This window comes from Lampetra fluviatilis, unplaced genomic scaffold (genome assembly GCF_964198595.1).
Source record: "Lampetra fluviatilis unplaced genomic scaffold, kcLamFluv1.1 SCAFFOLD_1311, whole genome shotgun sequence".
Taxonomy (NCBI): Eukaryota; Metazoa; Chordata; class Hyperoartia; order Petromyzontiformes; family Petromyzontidae; genus Lampetra; species Lampetra fluviatilis.
Genome location: NW_027621658.1, coordinates 1 through 21,380, shown reverse-complemented (window position 1 = coordinate 21,380; position 21,380 = coordinate 1). Strand labels below are relative to the sequence as shown.

General features: G+C 48.2%; 1 protein-coding gene across 1 annotated transcript; it reads left to right on the top strand.

Annotated features, from left to right (window-relative positions):
- Positions 1-3,195: 3,195 nt before the first annotated feature.
- LOC144955540 (alpha-2-antiplasmin-like) lies at positions 3,196-19,821 on the top strand (the record flags this gene model as incomplete). The annotated part of the gene is made up of 8 exons (XM_078885729.1): positions 3,196-3,348; positions 4,720-4,923; positions 7,584-7,963; positions 8,062-8,208; positions 9,699-9,912; positions 18,854-18,910; positions 19,529-19,570; positions 19,696-19,821. Coding segments are annotated over 8 exons (1,323 nt in total), but the record flags the coding sequence as incomplete, so codon positions are not given.
- Between the last annotated feature and the right edge of the window lie 1,559 nt (positions 19,822-21,380).

The window sequence follows — 21,380 nt, the reverse complement described above, 5'->3', positions numbered from 1 at the left end:
GGGTGAGTGGGTGGGTGGGTGAGTGGGTGAGTGGGTGGGTGAGTGGGTGAGTGGGTGGGTGAGTGGGTGAGTGAGTGGGTGGGTGGGTCGAGTGGGTGGGTGAGTGAGTGGGTGGGTGGGTGGGTGGGTGAGTGAGTGAGTGGGTGGGTGAGTGGGTGGGTGGGTGAGTGAGTGAGTGAGTGGGTGGGTGAGTGAGTGAGTGGTGGTGAGTGGGTGGGTGGGTGAGTGGGTGGGTGGGTGAGTGGGTGAGTGAGTGGGTGAGTGGGTGGGTGGGTGGGTGAGTGGGTGAGTGGGTGGGTGAGTGGGTGAGTGAGTGGGTGGGTGAGTGGGTGGGTGAGTGAGTGGGTGAGTGAGTGGGTGAGTGAATGGGTGGGTGGGTGGGTGAGTGGGTGAGTGAGTGGGTGAATGAGTGGGTGAGTGAGTGAGTTGGTGGGTGGGTGGGTGAGTGAGTGAGTGGGTGAGTGAGTGAGTAAGTGGGTGGGTGGGTGGGTGAGTGGGTGAGTGGGTGGGTGAGTGGGTGGGTGAGTGAGTGAGTGAGTGAGTGAGTGAATGGGTGGGTGAGTGAGTGAGTGAGTGAGTGAGTGGGTGGGTGAGTGAGTGGGTGAGTGAGTGAGTGAGTGTGTGGGTGAGTGTGTGGGTGGGTGAGTGAGTGAGTGAGTGGGTGAGTGGGTGGGTGAGTGAGTGAGTGGATGAGTGAGTGAGTGAGTGAGTGGGTGGGTGGGTGGGTGGGTGGGTGAGTGAGTGAGTGGGTGGGTGAGTGGGTGAGTGGGTGGGTGAGTGAGTGGGTGAGTGAGTGGGTGGGTGAGTGGGTGGGTGTCTGAGTGAGTGAGTGGGTGAGTTAGTTAGTGGGTGAGTGGGTGGGTGAGTGGGTGAGTGGGTGAGTGAGTGGGTGGGTGGGTGAGTGGGTGGGTGGGTGGGTGAGTGGGTGGGTGAGTGAGTGGGTGGGTGGGTGGGTGAGTGAGTGGGTGGGTGAGTGGGTGGGTGGGTGAGTGAGTGAGTGGGTGGGTGAGTGAGTGAGTGGGTGAGTGGGTGGGTGAGTGGGTGGGTGGGTGGGTGAGTGGGTGGGTGGGTGAGTGGGTGAGTGGGTGGGTGAGTGGGTGAGTGGGTGGGTGGGTGGGTGAGTGGGTGAGTGGGTGGGTGAGTGGGTGAGTGAGTGGGTGGGTGAGTGGGTGGGTGAGTGAGTGGGTGAGTGAGTGGGTGAGTGAATGGGTGGGTGGGTGGGTGAGTGGGTGAGTGAGTGGGTGAATGAGTGGGTGAGTGAGTGAGTGGGTGGGTGGGTGAGTGAGTGAGTGGGTGAGTGGGTGGGTGAGTGGGTGGGTGAGTGAGTAAGTGGGTGGGTGGGTGAGTGGGTGAGTGGGTGGGTGAGTGGGTGGGTGAGTGAGTGAGTGAGTCAATGGGTGGGTGAGTGAGTGGGTGGGTGAGTGGGTGGGTGAGTGAGTGGGTGAGTGAGTGAGTGAGTGTGTGAGTGAGTGAGTGAGTGGGTGGGTGGGTGAGTGAGTGGGTGAGTGAGTGAGTGAGTGTGTGGGTGAGTGTGTGGGTGGGTGAGTGAGTGAGTGAGTGGGTGAGTGGGTGGGTGAGTGAGTGAGTGAGTGGATGAGTGAGTGAGTGAGTGGGTGGGTGGGTGGGTGGGTGGGTGGGTGGGTGAGTGAGTGAGTGGGTGGGTGAGTGGGTGAGTGGGTGGGTGAGTGAGTGGGTGAGTGAGTGGGTGGGTGAGTGGGTGGGTGTCTGAGTGAGTGAGTGAGTGGGTGAGTTAGTTAGTGGGTGAGTGGGTGGGTGAGTGGGTGAGTGGGTGAGTGAGTGGGTGGGTGGGTGAGTGGGTGGGTGGGGTGAGTGGGTGGGTGAGTGAGTGGGTGAGTGAGTGGGGTGGGTGGGTGAGTGGGTGGGTGTGTGAGTGAGTGAGTGGGTGAGTGAGTTAGTGGGTGTGTGGGTGGGTGAGTGGGTGAGTGAGTGGGTGGGTGGGTGAGTGGGTGAGTGAGTGAGTGGGTGGGTGGGTGGGTGGGTGAGTGAGTGAGTGGGTGAGTGGGTGGGTGAGTGGGTGAGTGGGTGAGTGGGTGGGTGAGTGGGTGAGTGAGTGGGTCAGTGGGTGGGTGAGAGGGTGGGTGAGTGAGTGAGTGAGTGGGTGGGTGGGTGAGTGGGTGAGTGGGTGGGTGGGTGAGTGGGTGAGTGGGTGGGTGGGTGAGTGAGTGAGTGAGTGGTGGGTGGGTGGGTGGGTGGGTGAGTGAGTGAGTGGGTGGGTGAGTGGGTGAGTGAGTGGGTGAGTGAGTGGGTGAGTGAGTGGGTGGGTGAGTGGGTGGGTGTCTGAGTGAGTGGGTGAGTTAGTTAGTGGGTGAGTGGGTGGGTGAGTGGGTGAGTGGGTGAGTGAGTGGGTGGGTGGGTGGGTGGGTGAGTGGGTGGGTGGGTGGGTGAGTGGGTGGGTGGGTGGGTGGGTGAGTGGGTGGGTGGGTGAGTGGGTGGGTGAGTGAGTGGGTGGGTGGGTGGGTGGGTGGGTGAGTGGGTGGGTGGGTGTGTGAGTGAGTGGGTGAGTGAGTTAGTGGGTGAGTGGGTGAGTGGGTGAGTGAGTGGGTGGGTGGGTGAGTGGGTGAGTGGGTGAGTGAGTGAGTGAGTGGGTGGGTGAGTGGGTGGGTGGGTGAGTGAGTGAGTGGGTGAGTGGGTGAGTGGGTGAGTGAGTGGGTGAGTGAGTGGGTCAGTGGGTGGGTGAGAGGGTGGGTGAGTGAGTGAGTGAGTGGGTGGGTGAGTGGGTGAGTGGGTGGGTGGGTGAGTGAGTGGGTGGGTGAGTGGGTGAGTGGGTGAGTGAGTGGATCAGTGGGTGGGTGAGAGGGTGGGTGAGTGAGTGAGTGGGTGGGTGAGTGGGTGAGTGGGTGAGTGAGTGGGTGAGTGGGTGAGTAGGTGAGTGAGTGGGTGAGTGAGTGAGTGAGTTTGTGAGTAGGTGGGTGAGTGAGTGAGTGGGTGAGTGAGTGAGTGGGTGAGTGAGTGAGTGGGTGGGTGGGTGGGTCGGTGGGTGAGTGAGTGAGTGGGTGGGTGAGTGAGTGAGTGGGTGGGTGAGTGGGTGAGTGAGTGAGTGAGTTGGTGAGTGGGTGGGTGAGTGGGTGGGTGAGTGGGTGAGTGTGTCTCTGTGTGTGTGTCTCTGTGTGTGTGTGTGTGTCTGTGTGTCTGTGTGTGTCTGTGTGTCTGTGTGTGTCTGTGTGTGTGTCCCAGGTGCCGGCTCCACCACGAGTGAGACGCTGTCCCGCGTGTTGCGCTTGACGCGACTCGGAGCCTCTGAGCCACACTCGGCGCTCGGACGCCTCCTGCGGAGCCTGGAGACACGCGGAGACACGAAGCTGGCGGCCAGGATCTTCACAGGCAGAGGTCGTGAGCAGATTCACAGCCACCACCATCACCACCATCACCATCACCTAGCCACTACCATCACTACCATCACCAGCATCACCATCACCTAGCCACTACCATCACCACCATCACCTAGCCACTACTATCACCACCATCACCATCACCACCATCACCTAGCCACTACCATCACCACCATCACTAGCATCACCATCACCTAGCCACTACCATCACCACCATCACCTAGCCACTACTATCACCACCATCACTAGCATCACCATCACCTAGCCACTACCATCACCACCATCACCTAGCCACTACCATCACCACCATCACTAGCATCACCATCACCTAGCCACTACCATCACCACCATCACCTAGCCACTACCATCACCACCATCACCATCACCCAGCCACTACCATCACCCACTACTATCACTACTATCATCACCACCAACCCACCCACCATCACCACCACCAACCCACCCACCCAGCCACTACCATCACCACCATCACCTAGCCACTACCATCACCACCATCACTACCATCACCATCACCTAGCCACTACCATCACCACCATCACTACCATCACCATCACTACCATCACCATCATCACCATCACCGCCTCCTGCGGAGCCTGGAGACACGCGGAGACACGAAGCTGGCGGCCAGGATCTTCACGGCAAGAGGTCGTGAGCAGATTCACAGCCACCACCATCACCACCATCACCATCACCTAGCCACTACCATCACTACCATCACCTAGCCACTACCATCACCTAGCCACTACCATCACCACCATCACCTAGCCACTACTATCACCACCATCACCATCACCACCACCTAGCCACTACCATCACCACCATCACCTAGCCACTACCATCACCACCATCACCATCACCACCCACCCACCACCATCACCACTCACCCAGAAGTGTAGTGTATAGTGTAGTGTATAGTGTAGTGTATAGTGTAGTGTATAGTGTATAGTGTAGTGTATAGTGTAGTGTATAGTGTAGTGTAGTAGTGTATAGTGTAGTGTATAGTGTAGTGTATAGTGTAGTGTATAGTGTAGCGTATATTGTAGTGTATAGTGTAGTGTATAGTATAGTGTATAGTATAGTGTATAGTGTAGTGTATAGTGTAGTGTATAGTGTAGTAGTGTATAGTGTAGTTGTGTATAGTGTAGTTGTGTATAGTGTAGTAGTGTATAGTGTATAGTGTAGTCTATAGTGTAGTGTATAGTGTAGTGTATAGTATAGTGTATAGTATAGTGTATAGTGTAGTGTATATTGTAGTGTATATTGTAGTGTAGTAGTGTAGTAGTGTATAGTGTAGTGTACAGAGGTGACACGGCGGGGGGAACCTTTGACCTGCCATTTGAAACTGCAGGCGTGACCTTGAAGAAAACCTTCGTGGACAAGGTTGAGACCAACTACGGGGCCAGTCCTCAGGGACTTCTTGGCCCTTCCAGCGAAGACGTGAAGATGATCAACGCGTGGGTGGAGAGGCGGACGGAAGGCCTCGTCAAGAACCTTCTGGAAGATCTGCCGGAGGAAACTCGGCTTGTGTTGGTGAGCGCCATCTTCTACAAAGGTGCGGGGACATGTGGCACAACGACTATGTGTTATATTATATACTACACTACTACTACATTATACTACATTATACACTACGCTACGTTATTTACTACTTTATACACTACATTATACACTACGTTATTTACTACTATATACACTATACACTACATTATACACTACACTATACACTATACACTACACTATACACTACACTATACACTACACTATACACTACACTATACACTACACTATACACTACACTATACACTACACTATACACTATACACTACACTATACACTACACTATACACTACACTATACACTATACACTACACTATACACTACACTATACACTACATTATACACTATACACTACACTATACACTACACTATACACTATACACTACACTATACACTACACTATACACTACACTATACACTACACTATACACTACACTATACACTACACTATACACTACACTATACACTACACTATACACTACACTATACACTACACTATACACTACACTATATAGCAGACGGAAGGTCTCGTCAAGAACCTTCTGGAAGATCTGCCGGAGGAAACTCGGCTCGTGTTGGTGTGCGCCATCTTCTACAAAGGTGCGGGGACATGTGGCACAACGACGATGTGTTATATTATATACTACACTACTACTACATTATACTACATTATACACTACGCTACGTTATTTACTACTTTATACACTACATTATACACTACGTTATTTATTACTATATACACTATACACTACATTATACACTACACTACACTATACACTATACACTACACTATACACTACACTATACACTACACTATACACTGCACTATACACTACACTATACACTACACTATACACTACACTATACACTACACTATACACTGCACTATACACTACACTATACACTACACTATACACTACACTATACACTACACTATACACTACACTATAAAGCAGACGGAAGGTCTCGTCAAGAACCTTCTGGAAGATCTGCCGGAGGAAACTCGGCTCGTGTTGGTGTGCGCCATCTTCTACAGAGGTGACACAACGACGATGTGTTATACACTACGTTATATACTACTTTATACTATACACTATACACTACACTATACACTACACTATACACTACACTATATACTACTATATATACTACTATACACTATACACTACACTATACACTACTACACTATACACCAGAGATGTGGACTCGAGTCATGTGACTTGGACTCGAGTCAGACTCGAGTCATGAATTTGATGACTTGCGACTCGACTTGGACTTGCATAACAATGACTTTGTCCCACCTCTGCTATACACTACACTATACACTACACTACATTATATACTACTATACATACTATACACTACACTATACACTACACTACTACTACTACATTATACTACATTATACACTACACTACATTATACACTACATTATACACTATGTTATATACTACTATATATACTATACACTACATTATATACTACACTATACACTACATTATACACTATACACTACATTATACACTATACACTACGTTATATACTACTATATACACTACACTATACACTACATTATACACTACTACACTATACACTACTACACTGCACTATACACTACTACTACACAATACAGTACACTATAAACTACACTATACACTACATTATAAACTACTACACTATACACTACACTACTATACACTACACTATAAACTACACTATACACTACACTATACACTACTACACTATACACTACACTACTATACACTACACTATACACTACACTATACACTACACTATACACTACACTATATATTACACAACACACTACAACACTATACACTTCATTATATACTACACTGCACACTACACTATACACTACTACACTATAAACTACACTATAAACTACCCTATACACTACACTACTACACTACCCTATACACTACACTATACACTACTACACTATACACTACTACACTACTACACTACCCTATACACTACACTATACACTATAAACTACACTATACACTACTACATTATACACTATACACTACTACACTATAAACTACACTATACACTACACTATACACTACACTATAAACTACACTATGCACTACACTATACACTACTACACTATACACTATACACTACACTACTATACACTACTATACACTACACTATACACTACTACACTACACACTACACTATACTATACACTACACTATACACTACTACACTACACTATACACTACACTACAAACTACTACACTACTACTACACTACACTATACACTACTACACTATACACTACTACACTACACTATACACTACTGCACTACACTATACACTACTACACTACACTACTACACTATACACTACACTACACTACTACACTATACACTACACTACACTATTACACTATACACTACTACACTATACACTACACTATACACTACACTATACACTACACTACACACTACACTATACACTACTACACTACACTATACACTACTACACTACAACACTACACTATACACTACACTACACTATACACTACACACTACACTATACACTACTCATCCGCTAGCTCCTCCCACTAATCGCGTAGACCCGCTCACCACGTGACCCCCCCCCCCCTCCCCCACCCACGTGACGTCAGGCGAGTGGGAGGTGAAATTCGACGCAGGTTCCACTCAACTTCGGCGCTTCTACCTGGACGAGACCAACTCCACCCACGTGACCATGATGCAGCAGAGGGATTATCCTGTGTGGCAGGGCAGACACCCAGACCTGCCGTGTATGGTGAATGCTACACTACACTATACACTACTACACTACACTACTACATTATATACTACACTACACTATACACTACACTATACACTACACTATGATGCAGCAGAGGGATTATCCTGTGTGGCAGGGCAGACACCCAGAGCTGCCGTGTATGGTGAATGCTACACTACTACACTACATTATATACTACTACACTATACACTACACTATACACTACTACACTACACTATACACTACTACACTATAGACCAACTCCACCCACGTGGTCATGATGCAGCAGAGGGATTATCCTGTGTGGCAGGGCAGACACCCAGAGCTGCCGTGTATGGTGAATGCTACACTACACTATACACTACTACACTACACTACTACATTATATACTACACTACACTATACACTACACTATACACTACACTATACACTACACTATGATGCAGCAGAGGGATTATCCTGTGTGGCAGGGCAGACACCCAGAGCTGCCGTGTATGGTGACTGCTACACTACATTATACACTACATTATACACTACACTATACACTACTACACTATACACTACCCTATACACTACACTATACACTACTACACTATACACTACACTATACACTACACTATAAACTACTACACTACACTATACACTACACTATACACTACTACATTACACTATAAACTACTACACTACACTATACACTACACTATAAACTACTACACTACACTATACACTACACTATACACTACTACATTACACTATAAACTACTACACTACATTATACACTACATTATACACTACACAATACACTACTACACTACATTATATACTACTTTATACACTACTACACTACATTATATACTACTACACTATACACTACACTATACACTACTACACTATACACTACATTATACACTACAACACTACATTATATACTACTTTATACACTACTACACTACATTATATACTACTACACTATACACTACTACACTATACACTACATTATACACTACTACACTATACACTACACTATACACTACTACACTATACACTACTTTATACACTACTACACTATACACTACTTTATACACTACTACACTATACACTACTACACTATACACTACACTACGACACTACATTATACACTACTACACTTCTACATTAAACTATACACTACTACACTACACTATACACAACTACACTACTGCACTATACACTACATTATACACTACACTACTACACTACACTATACACTACCACACTACACTATATACTACTACACTACACACCACTACACTATACACTACACTACACACCACTACACTATACACTACACTATACACTACACTATACACTACACTATACACTACTACACTATACACTACTACACTATACACTACTACATTACACTATACACTACTACACTACACTACACACTACACTATACACTACACTATACACTACTACACTATACACTACACTATACACTACACTATACACTACTACACTATACACTACTACATTATACACTATACACTACTACACTATACACTACTACACTACACTATAAACTACACTATACACTACTACATTATACACTATACACTACTACACTATACACTACTACACTATACACTACTACATTACACTATACACTACTACACTACACTACACACTACACTATACACTACACTATACACTACTACACTATACACTACACTATACACTACACTATACACTACTACACTATACACTATTACATTATACACTACACACTACTACACTATACACTACTACACTACACTATAAACTACACTATACACTACTACATTATACACTATACACTACTACACTATAAACTACACTATAAACTACACTACTACACTACACTATAAACTACACTATACACTACTACACTATACACTACTACACTATACACTACTACACTATACACTACTACACTATACACTAAACTAAACCCCTCTCACCACAGGTGTTCAAGGTGCCTTTCAAAGGTAACAAGAGCATGGTCGTGTTCCTGCCCGATCAAATGAGCCCCAACCTGACGATGATCGTGGACTCGCTCACACCAGAACTCATCAGCGGGCTGCTGGCAGGAGGACTCAGGAAGAAAAGAGTTACCCTCCAAATGCCCAGGATGGAGCTGATGGTGGACAGCTCTTTGGAGAGTGCGCTGAGCAAAATGGGTGAGTGGTTGGGTGAGTGGGTGAGTGGGTGAGTGGGTGGGTGGGTGGGTGAGTGGGTGGGTGGGTGAGTGGGTAGGTGAGTGGGTGAGTGGGTGAGTGGGTGGGTGGGTGAGTGGGTAGGTGGGTGGGTGGGTGAGTGGGTGAGTGGGTGAGTGGGTGAGTGGGTGGGTGAGTGAGTTCGTTGTTGGGTGGGTGAGTGGGTGGGTGGGTGGGTGAGTGGGTGAGTGGGTGGGTGGGTGGGTGAGTGAGTTGGTTGTTGGGTGGGTGAGTGGGTGAGTGGGTGGGTGGGTGAGTGGGTGAGTGGGTGGGTGAGTGAGTTCGTTGTTGGGTGGGTGAGTGGGTGGGTGGGTGGGTGAGTGGGTGGGTGAGTGAGTTGGTTGTTGGGTGGGTGAGTTGGTGGGTGGGTGGGTGGGTGAGTGGGTGGGTGGGTGGGTGAGTGGGTGAGTGGGTGGGTGGGTGAGTGGGTGAGTGGGTAGGTGGGTGAGTGGGTGAGTGGGTAGGTGGGTGGGTGGGTGAGTGGGTGGGTGAGTGGGTGGGTGAGTGGGTGAGTGGGTGGGTGAGTGAGTTGGTTGTTGGGTGGGTGAGTGGGTGGGTGGGTGAGTGGGTGAGTGGGTGGGTGAGTGAGTTGGTTGTTGGGTGGGTGAGTGGGTGGGTGGGTGGGTGGGTGGGTGAGTGGGTGGGTGGGTGGGTGAGTGGGTGAGTGGGTGGGTGGGTGAGTGGGTGAGTGGGTGAGTGGGTAGGTGGGTGGGTGGGTGAGTGGGTGGGTGAGTGGGTGGGTGAGTGGGTGGGTGAGTGGGTGGGTGGGTGAGTGAGTTGGTTGTTGGGTGGGTGAGTGGGTGGGTGGGTGGGTGAGTGGGTGAGTGGGTGGGTGGGTGGGTGGGTGGGGGGTGAGTGGTGTGAGTGGGTGGGTGTGGTGAGTGGGTAGGTGGGTGGGTGGTGTGAGTGGGTGGGTTGAGTGGGTGGGTGAGTGGGTGAGTGGGTGGGTGAGTGGGTGAGTGGGTGGGTGAGTGAGTTGGTTGTTGGGTGGGTGAGTGGGTGGGTGAGTGGGTGAGTGGGTGGGTGGAGTGAATGGGTGAGTGGGTGGGTGGGTGATGTGGGGTGAGTGGGTGGGTGAGTGGTGTGAGTGGGTTGGTGGTGGGTGGGTGAGTGGGTGAGGTGGAGTGGGTGAGTGGGTGGGTGAGTGGTGTGGGTGAGTGGGTGGGTGTGGGTGAGTGGGTGAGTGGGTGGTTGGTGGGTGAGTGGGTGGGTGGGTGAGTGGAGTGGGTGAGTGGTTGGGTGGGTTGGTGGGTGGGGTGAGTGAGTGAGTTGGTTGGTGGGTGAGTGGGTGAGTGGGTGGGGTGAGTGGGTGAGTGGGTGAGTGAGTGGTGAGTGGGTGGGTGAGTGGGTGAGTGGGGTGAGTGAGTGGGTGAGTTGGTGGGTGGGTGAGTGGGTGGGTGAGTGGGTGGGTGAGTGGGTGGGTGGGTGGGTGAGTGAGTGAGTGGGTGAATGGGTGAGTGGGGTGGGTGAGTGGGTGAGTGGGTAGGTGGGTGAGTGGGTGGGTGAGTGAGTGGGTGAGTGGTTGGGTGGGTTGGTGGGTGGGTGAGTGAGTGAGTGAGTGAGTGGGTGGGTGAGTGGGTGGGTGAGTGGGTGGGTGAGTGGGTGAGTGGGTGGATGAGTGGGTTGGTGGGTGAGTGGGTGGGTGAGTTGGTGGGTGGGTGAGTGGTTGATGGTTGGGTGGGTTGGTGGGTGGGTGAGTGAGTGAGTGAGTGGGTGGAGTGAGTGGGTGGGTGGGTGAGTGGGTTGGTGGGTGAGTGGGGTGGGTGGGTGGGTGGGTGAGTGGTGTGGGTGGGTGGGTGGGTGGGTGAGTGAGTGAGTGAGTGGTTGGTGGAGTGAGTGGGTGAGTGGGTGGGTGGGTGAGTGGGTTGGTGGGTGAGTGGGTGGGTGGGTTGGTGGGTGAGTGGGTGAGTGGGTGGGTGGGTGGGTGAGTGGGTAAGTGAGTGAGTGATGAGTGGGTGGGTGAGTGGGTGAGTGAGTGGATGAGTTGGTGGGGTGGGTGAGTGAGTGGTGGGTGGGTGAGTGGGTGGTGAGTGGGTGGGTGGGTGGGTGGGTGAGTGAGTGAGTGAGTGGGTGAATGGGGTGAGTGGGTGGGTGAGTGGGTGAGTGGGTAGGAGGGTGTGGGTGGGTGTGGGTGGGTGAGTGGGTGGGTGGGTGGTGGAGTGAGTGAGTGAGTGAGTGAGTGGGGTGAATGGGTGAGTGGGTGGGTGAGTGGGTGAGTGGGGTAGGTGGGTGAGTGGGGTGGAGTGAGTGGGTGAGTGGTTGGGTGGTTTGGTGGTGGTGGGTGAGTGAGTGGGTTGGTGGGTGAGTGGGTGGGTGAGTGGGTGGGTGAGTGAGTGGAGTGGTGGTGTGGTGGGTGAGTGGGTGGTGGGTGGGTGGGTGGGTGGGGTGGTGGGTGGTGTGTGGGTGGGTGGGTGGGTGGGTGTGGGTGAGTGGGTAGGTGGGTGGGTGAGTGGGTGGGTGATTGGGTGAGTGGGTGGGGTGAGTGGGTGAGTGGGTAGGTGGGTGAGTGGGTGAGTGGTTGGGTGGGTTGGTGGGTGGGTGAGTGAGTGAGTGGGTGGGTGAGTGGGTGGGTGAGTGGGTGGGTGGGTGGGGTGTGGGAGGGTGGGTGTGGGGTGGGTGGGTTGGTGGGTGAGTGGGTGGGTGAGTGGGGTGGGTGGGTGGGTGAGTGAGTTGGTTGGTGGGTGAGTGGGTTAGTGGGTGGGTGAGTGGGTGGGTGAGTGAGTTGGTGGGTGGGTTGGTGGGTGAGTAAGTGAGTGGTGTGAGTGGGTGGGTGGGTGAGTTGGTGGGTGGGTGAGGTGGGTGGGTGAATGGGTGGGTGGTGGTGGGGGGTGGGTGGGGTGGGTTGGTGAGTGGGTGGGGTGGTGGGTGGGTGGGTGGTGGGTGGGGTGGGTGGGTGGGTGGTGGGTGAGTGGTTGGTGGGTGAGTGGGTGGGGTGGTGGGTGGGTGGGGTGGGTGAGTGAGTGGGTAGGTGGGTGGTGGGGGTGGTGGGTAGGTGGGGTGGGTGGGTTGGGTGAGGGGGTGGGTGAGTGGGGGGTGGGTGAGTGGGTGGGGTGGTGAGTGGTGGGTGGGTGAGTGGGTGGTGGGGTGGGTGGGTAGGTGGGGAGTGGGGGGGGTGGGTGGGTGGGTGAGTGGGTGAGTTGGTGAGTGGGGTGAGTTGGTGAGTGGGTGGGTGGGTGGGTGAGTGGGTGGGTTGGTGGGTGAGTGGTGGGTGTGGTGGGGTGGATGAGTGGGTGGGTGGGGTGGTTGGGTGGATTGGGTGGGGTGGGTGGGTTGTTGAGTGGGTGGGGTGTGGGTGAGTGGGTGGTGTGGGTGGGTGGGTGGGGTGGGTGGGTGGTGGGTGGGTGGGTGGGGGTGGTGGGTGGGTGAGTGGTGGGGTGGGTGGGTGTGGTGAGTGGGGTGGGTGGGGTTGGTGAGTGGGTGGGTGGTGGGTGGGGTGGGTGAGTGTGTGGGTGGGTGGGGTGTGTTAGTGGGTGGGTGGGGGTGGGGTGAGTGGGGTGAGTGGGTGGGTGGTTGGTGAGTGGGTGGGTGGAGTGGGTGGGTGAGTGGGTGGGTGGGTGGGTGGTGGGGGTGGGTGAGTGGGGGGTGGTGGTGAGTGGGTGGGTGAGTGGGTGGGTGAGTGGGTGAGTGGGTGAGTGAGTGGGTGAGTTGGTGGGTGGGTGGGTGAGTGAGTGGTGGGTGAGTGGGTGAGTGAGTGGGGTGGGTGAATGGGTGAGTGGGTGAGTGGGTTGGTGGGGTGGATGGTTTCGCGTGAGTGGGGAGTGGTGGGTGTAGTGGTTAGCGCTACGCTGCGCTACAAACCTGGCGATCCGGGTTCGATTCCATCTCACGTCCAACACCACCAGTGACGATTATCTGAACCGGTATTGGGCCTCCATTAGGTCGACACTATACACTACACTATACACTATACACTACACTATACACTACACTATACACTAACACTATACAACACTACTACACTATACACTACTACACTATACACTACTACACACTATACACTACTACACTACACTATACACTACTACACTACACTATACACTACTACACTACACTATACACTACACTATACACTACACTATACACTAACACTATACAACACTACTACACTATACACTACTACACTATACACTACTACACACTATACACTACTACACTATACACTATTCACTACTACACTAGTACACTACTACACTATTCACTACTACACTATACACTACTACACTATTCACTACTACACTAACTACACTACACTATACACTACATATACACTACACTATACTACTACACTACACTATACACTACACTATACACTACTATACTTATACTATACACTACTACAATACACTATACACTACTACACTACACACTACTACACTATACAATACACTACTACACTACACTATACACTACTACACTACACACTACTACACTACACTATACACTACTACACGTATACAATACACTACTACACTACACTATACACTACTACACTACACACTACTACACTACACTACACACTACTACACTATACAATACACTACTACACTACACTATACACTACTACACTACATAATCAACGATTTTTGGGTTTAGATCGTCGCGTTATTTATAAATGTGTCGTAACCCTCCACCACCCGACACGACCAATCGGTAAAAAAAAAGTGTCACGTTGACAAAAGACAAATAGTTCACTGCTTTAGCCCCAGACCGGTGTGTTGAAGCGTGGAACCACAACATTTACAATTTGAGTTGCACGACGTTTCGCCGGTAATTGCATCCGGCATCATCGGGCAATTCGCCAGAATGGTGAGAGGCTCTGCTGTGTGAACTAGGGGTCGGCACGGTTTGAACCGACTCAAACTGGTTTCAAATTGAGCAATCCAAACCAAACCAGCGACGACTGAACCAAACCAAACCAAACTAAGCTAAACCAAACCTCTTGAGTTGGCTTGAACCAAACTAGTTTGAGCCGGTTCCACCCTGTCCGAGCCAAACCGAGTCGGTTTTCGTAGCCCCAAACCAAACCGAACCAGTTCAAACAGAGCCAAACCAAACCGATTTGGTTCGGTTCAAACCGCGGTTTGGTGGTTTGAGCCAAACCGTGCCGACCCCTCCCGTTCTAATATAGAGCATCAGCAACAGAGTGACGAAATCAATAACTCATTAACCAGAGGTGGGACAAAGTCATTGTTCTGCAAGTCCAAGTCGAGTCGCAAGTCATCAAATTCATGACTCGAGTCTGACTCGAGTCCAAGTCACATGACTCGAGTCCACATCAGTCAGAGGTGGACAAAGTCATTGTTCTGCAAGTCCAAGTCGAGTCGCAAGTCATCAAATTCATGACTCGAGTCTGACTCGAGTCCAAGTCACATGACTCGAGTCCACATCTCAGAGGTGGGACAAAGTCATTGTTCTGCAAGTCCAAGTCGAGTCGCAAGTCATCAAATTCATGACTCGAGTCTGACTCGAGTCCAAGTCACATGACTCGAGTCCACATCTCAGAGGTGGGACAAAGTCATTGTTCTGCAAGTCCAAGTCGAGTCGCAAGTCATCAAATTCATGACTCGAGTCTGACTCGAGTCCAAGTCACATGACTCGAGTCCACATCTCAGAGGTGGGACAAAGTCATTGTTATGCAAGTCCAAGTCGAGTCGCAAGTCATCAAATTCATGACTCGAGTCTGACTCGAGTCCAAGTCACATGACTCGAGTCCACATCTCAGAGGTGGGACAAAGTCATTGTTCTGCAAGTCCAAGTCGAGTCGCAAGTCATCAAATTCATGACTCGAGTCTGACTCGAGTCCAAGTCACATGACTCGAGTCCACATCTCATAGGTGGGACAAAGTCATTGTTCTGCAAGTCCAAGTCGAGTCGCAAGTCATCAAATTCATGACTCGAGTCTGACTCGAGTCCAAGTCACATGACTCGAGTCCACATCTCAGAGGTGGGACAAAGTCATTGTTCTGCAAGTCCAAGTCGAGTCGCAAGTCATCAAATTCATGACTCGAGTCTGACTCGAGTCCAAGTCACATGACTCGAGTCCACATCTCAGAGGTGGGACAAAGTCATTGTTCTGCAAGTCCAAGTCGAGTCGCAAGTCATCAAATTCATGACTCGAGTCTGACTCGAGTCCAAGTCACATGACTCGAGTCCACATCTCAGAGGTGGGACAAAGTCATTGTTCTGCAAGTCCAAGTCGAGTCGCAAGTCATCAAATTCATGACTCGAGTCTGACTCGAGTCCAAGTCACATGACTCGAGTCCACATCTCAGAGGTGGGACAAAGTCATTGTTCTGCAAGTCCAAGTCGAGTCGCAAGTCATCAAATTCATGACTCGAGTCACATGACTCGAGTCCACATCTCAGAGGTGGGACAAAGTCATTGTTCTGCAAGTCCAAGTCGAGTCGCAAGTCATCAAATTCATGACTCGAGTCTGACTCGAGTCCAAGTCACATGACTCGAGTCCACATCTCAGAGGTGGGACAAAGTCATTGTTATGCAAGTCCAAGTCGAGTCGCAAGTCATCAAATTCATGACTCGAGTCTGACTCGAGTGCAAGTCACATGACTCGAGTCCACACCTCTGTCATTAACTCATCAGGTGCAAAGATTCAAGGTGGGGGGGGGGGGGGGAAGGAGTGATTGTAATTGTATACTAGATTAGTAATCAGGCTATTGTTACGATGCGAGTTGTAGATTAGTAATCAGTTGGAATGTGTTCTATTGTGATTATGCTACATCAGTAATCAGTTAGTGCTTGTTTCCCTTATAAGGAATTGTAATGCATCGTATTTAATAAGACGCTTCCAGGCCGCACTAGGCCTGTAGCTGTCTGAGCGATTCAAGTTATTTCTGTTTCTCTCAATTTCAATCGATTCTCTAATTAGGCTTTGCCAGTAGTAACTAGTTTGACACAGCACTTCAACGTTGTCAAACTCAATTGAGTGTCCCTGTTGGCAAGCATGTTCTGCCACTGCCGACAGTTGTGTTTGCGATAGTTTAATATTTCTCTGGTGTTAGTCTTTTAGTCTTACACTAACGTTGCGCCCCGTCTGTCCAACATAGCATCTGCCACATACACAATTAATCGGATATCCACCTTCTGTTGATAATTTAGGCAATTCGTCTTTAGTGCACGTTAATAGTTGTTGAATGTTGTGTACTGTACCAAATCTTACTGTAATGTTTTGCTTTTGCAAAACACGGGCTAGTTCGTCAGTTACCCCCGAGATGAATGGCGTTTTTATTGTTTTAATAATCTGATCGCTTTCAGCAGTGTTGCTTTGCGATCGTGATTTGGCTTTTAGTGCCCTGTTAATTTGAGCATTATTGTAGCCATTCTGTCTTAGTGCTTCTTTAACATGTTTAATCTCTCTCACTAGACTTTCACCATCTGACACTGTTTTAGCCCGATGTATGAACGTCTTGGTAAGAGAGGATTTCTGAGCTGGGTGATGATGCGAATTCGCATTCAGATAGGCATCAGTGTGCGTTAATTCTAGATTTGAAGCTTTCGTGACTGCAATGATTCATATTCTCAGGTTTTTTCGGTAAAGTCACGTAGGTAAAACATTAAAAGTAATGAATGTAAAATAAAGCAAAACAAAAATAAAAATAAAATTCACGACGTTTCGGAGGCAACACAAGTCTCCGTCATCAGGTGGGACCGTCACAGCCAGATTACTTTTAATGTTTTACCTACGTGACTTTACCGAAAAAACCTGAGAATATAGAACATCAGTGTGCGTTTGCTTTCTGTAAACGCAGTGTGTTATTTGACCATTTAGGCCGTGCCCAAGTAAAATATCCAGGAACGGGAGTGTGTGATTCACCTCCATTTCCATGGTGAACTGAATGGCCGGGTTTTGTGCATTGAGATGATTTATAAAACTCGTTAAGTGTATCTTTACCATGTGTCCAGACCACCAAAGTGTCATCCACATATCTAAACCAAAAGGATGGTTTTATTTAATGTGCTCCAGGCAAGCGCTCTGGTTCCAAAGTTTTCCATGTACAAATTTGCTTTGTTTAAAGAATTCGCCTCTCCATAAGAAGTGTTATTTAAACAATGGTCTGCTACTACACTATACGATACACTACTACACTACACTATACACTATTCACTACTACACTATGCACTACTACACTACACTATACACTACTACACTACACTATACACTACTACACTACACTATACACTACTACACTACACTACAACACTATACACTACACTATACACTACTACACTATACACTACTACACTACACACTACTACACTACACTATACACTACTACACTATACACTACTACACTACACTATACACTACTACACTACACTATACACTATTCACTACTACACTATACACTACTACACTACACTATACACTACTACACTACACTATACACTACTACACTATACACTACACTACTACACTATACACAACTACACTACACTATACACTACTACACTATACACTACTACACTACACTATACACTACACTACTACACTACACTATACACTGCACTACACTATACACTACACTATACACTACTACACTATACACTACACTATACACTACACTATACACTACTACACTACACTACTACACTACCACTACACTACACTATACACTACTACACTACACTATACACTATACACTACACTATACACTACTACACTACACTATACACTACTACACTACACTATACACTACACTACCATCTCTCTGTGGTTAGGTCTTGGGGGAGTTGTTTGGAGCCCCCGATCTCAGCGGTCTAGCCGAGGGGTCTCTCCGTGTCTACACTACACTATACACTACACTATACACTACTACACTACACTATACACTACACTATACACTACACCACTACACTACATTATACACTATAATGTCTCTGTGTGCAGGTCTACAGGAACTGTTTGGAGCCCCCGATCTCAGCGGTCTTGCCGAGGGGTCTCTCCGTGTCTACACTATACACTATACACTACTACACTACTACACTATACACTACTACACTACACTATACACTACTACACTACACTATACACTACACTACCATCTCTCTGTGGTTAGGTCTTGGGGAGCTGTTTGGGGCACCTGACCTCAGCGGTCTAGCCGAGGGGTCTCTCCGTGTCTACACTACACTATACACTACTACACTATACACTACTACACTAACACTATACACTACACTACCATCTCTCTGTGGTTAGGTCTTGGGGAGTTGTTTGGAGCCCCCGACCTCAGCGGTCTTGCCGAGGGGTCTCTCCGTGTCTACACTACACTATACACTACTACACTATACACTACTACACTACACTATACACTACACTACCATCTCTCTGTGGTTAGGTCTTGGGGAGTTGTTTGGAGCCCCCGATCTCAGCGGTCTAGCCGAGGGGTCTCTCCGTGTCTACACTACACTATACACTACACTATACACTACACCACTACACTATACACTACACTATACACTACACTATACACTACACCACTACACTACATTATACACTATAATGTCTCTGTGTGCAGGTCTAGAGGAACTGTTTGGAGCCCCCGATCTCAGCGGTCTTGCCAAGGGGTCTCTCCGTGTCTACACTACACTATACACTACTACACTACACTATACACTATACACTACTACACTACACTATACACTACTACACTACACTATACACTACACTACCATCTCTCTGTGGTTAGGTCTTGGGGAGTTGTTTGGAGCCCCCCGACCTCAGCGGTCTAGCCGAGGGGTCTCTCTGCGTCTCCGCCGTCCGGCACAAGGCCGGAGTCCGTCTCGATGAGGAAGGGGCCGTCGCTGCGGCCGCCACCGCCATCACGCTCGCGAGGTCGGGCGGAGAGCACATCCGAGGTGTGTATAGTGTAGTGTAGTAGTGTATAGTGTAGTGTATAGTGTAGTGTAGTAGTGTATAGTGTAGTGTATAGTGTAGTAGTGTATAGTGTAGTAGTGTACTGTAGTAGTGTAGTAGTGTGTAGTGTAGTGTATAGTGTAGTGTAGTAGTGTATAGTGTAGTGTATAGTGTAGTAGTGTATAGTGAAGTGTAGTAGTGTATTAGTGTATAGTGTAGTGTAGTAGTGTATAGTGTAGTGTATAGTGTAGTGTAGTAGTGTAGTGTATAGTGTAGTAGTGTATAGTGTAGTAGTGTATAGTGTAGTAGTGTATAGTGTAGTGTATAGTGTAGTGTAGTAGTGTATAGTGTAGTGTAGTAGTGTAGTGTATAGTGTAGTGTAGTAGTGTAGTAGTGTATAGTGTATAGTGTAGTGTATAGTGTAGTGTAGTAGTGTATTCGTGTAGTAGTGTATAGTGTAGTAGTGTATAGTGTAGTGTAGTGTATTAGTGTAGTAGTGTATAGTGTAGTGTAGTAGTGTATAGTGTAGTAGTGTATAGTGTAGTAGTGTATAGTGTAGTAGTGTATAGTGTAGTGTAGTGTATTAGTGTAGTAGTGTATAGTGTAGTGTAGTAGTGTATAGTGTAGTAGTGTATAGTGTAGTAGTGTATAGTGTAGTAGTGTATAGTGTAGTAGTGTATAGTGTAGTGTATAGTGTAGTAGTATCATAGTGTAGTGTATAGTGTAGTGTAGTAGTGTATAGTGTAGTAGTGTATAGTGTAGTAGTGTGTAGTGTATAGTGTAAGTAGTGTAGTAGTGTATAGTGTAGTAGTGTATAGTGTAGTAGTGTATAGTGTTAGTGTAGTGTAGTAGTGTATAGTGTAGTGTAGTGTGTAGTGTAGTAGTGTATAGTGTAGTGTATAGTGTAGTAGTGTATAGTGTAGTGTATAGTGTAGTGTATAGTGTAGTAGTGTATAGTGTAGTGTAGTAGTGTATAGTGTAGTGTAGTAGTGTATAGTGTAGTAGTGTATAGTGTAGTAGTGTGTAGTGTAGTAGTGTGTAGTGTAGTGTAGTAGTGTATAGTGTAGTAGTGAATAGTGTAGTAGTGAATAGTGTAGTAGTGTATAGTGTAGTGTAGTAATGTATAGTGTATAGTGTAGTGTAGTAGTGTGTAGTGTAGTAGTGTGTAGTGTAGTGTTAGTGTATAGTGTAGTAGTGTATAGTGTAGTAGTGAATAGTGTAGTAGTGTAGTTAGTGTTAGTGTAGTATATGTATAGTGTATAGTGTAGTGTATAGTGTAGTAGTGTATAGTGTAGTGTATAGTGTAGTGTATAGTGTAGTAGTGTTAGTGTAGTGTAGTAGTGTATAGTGTAGTGTAGTAGTGTAGTATGTGTAGTAGTGTATAGTGTAGTAGTGTATAGTGTTAGTGTAGTAGTGAATAGTGTAGTAGTGTATAGTGTTAGTGTAGTAGTGTATAGTGTAGTGTAGTAGTGTAGTGTAGTGTAGTGTAGTAGTGTATAGTGTAGGTTGTAGTAGTGTGTAGTGTAGTGTATTGTGTAGTGTGTAGTGTAGTGTATAGTGT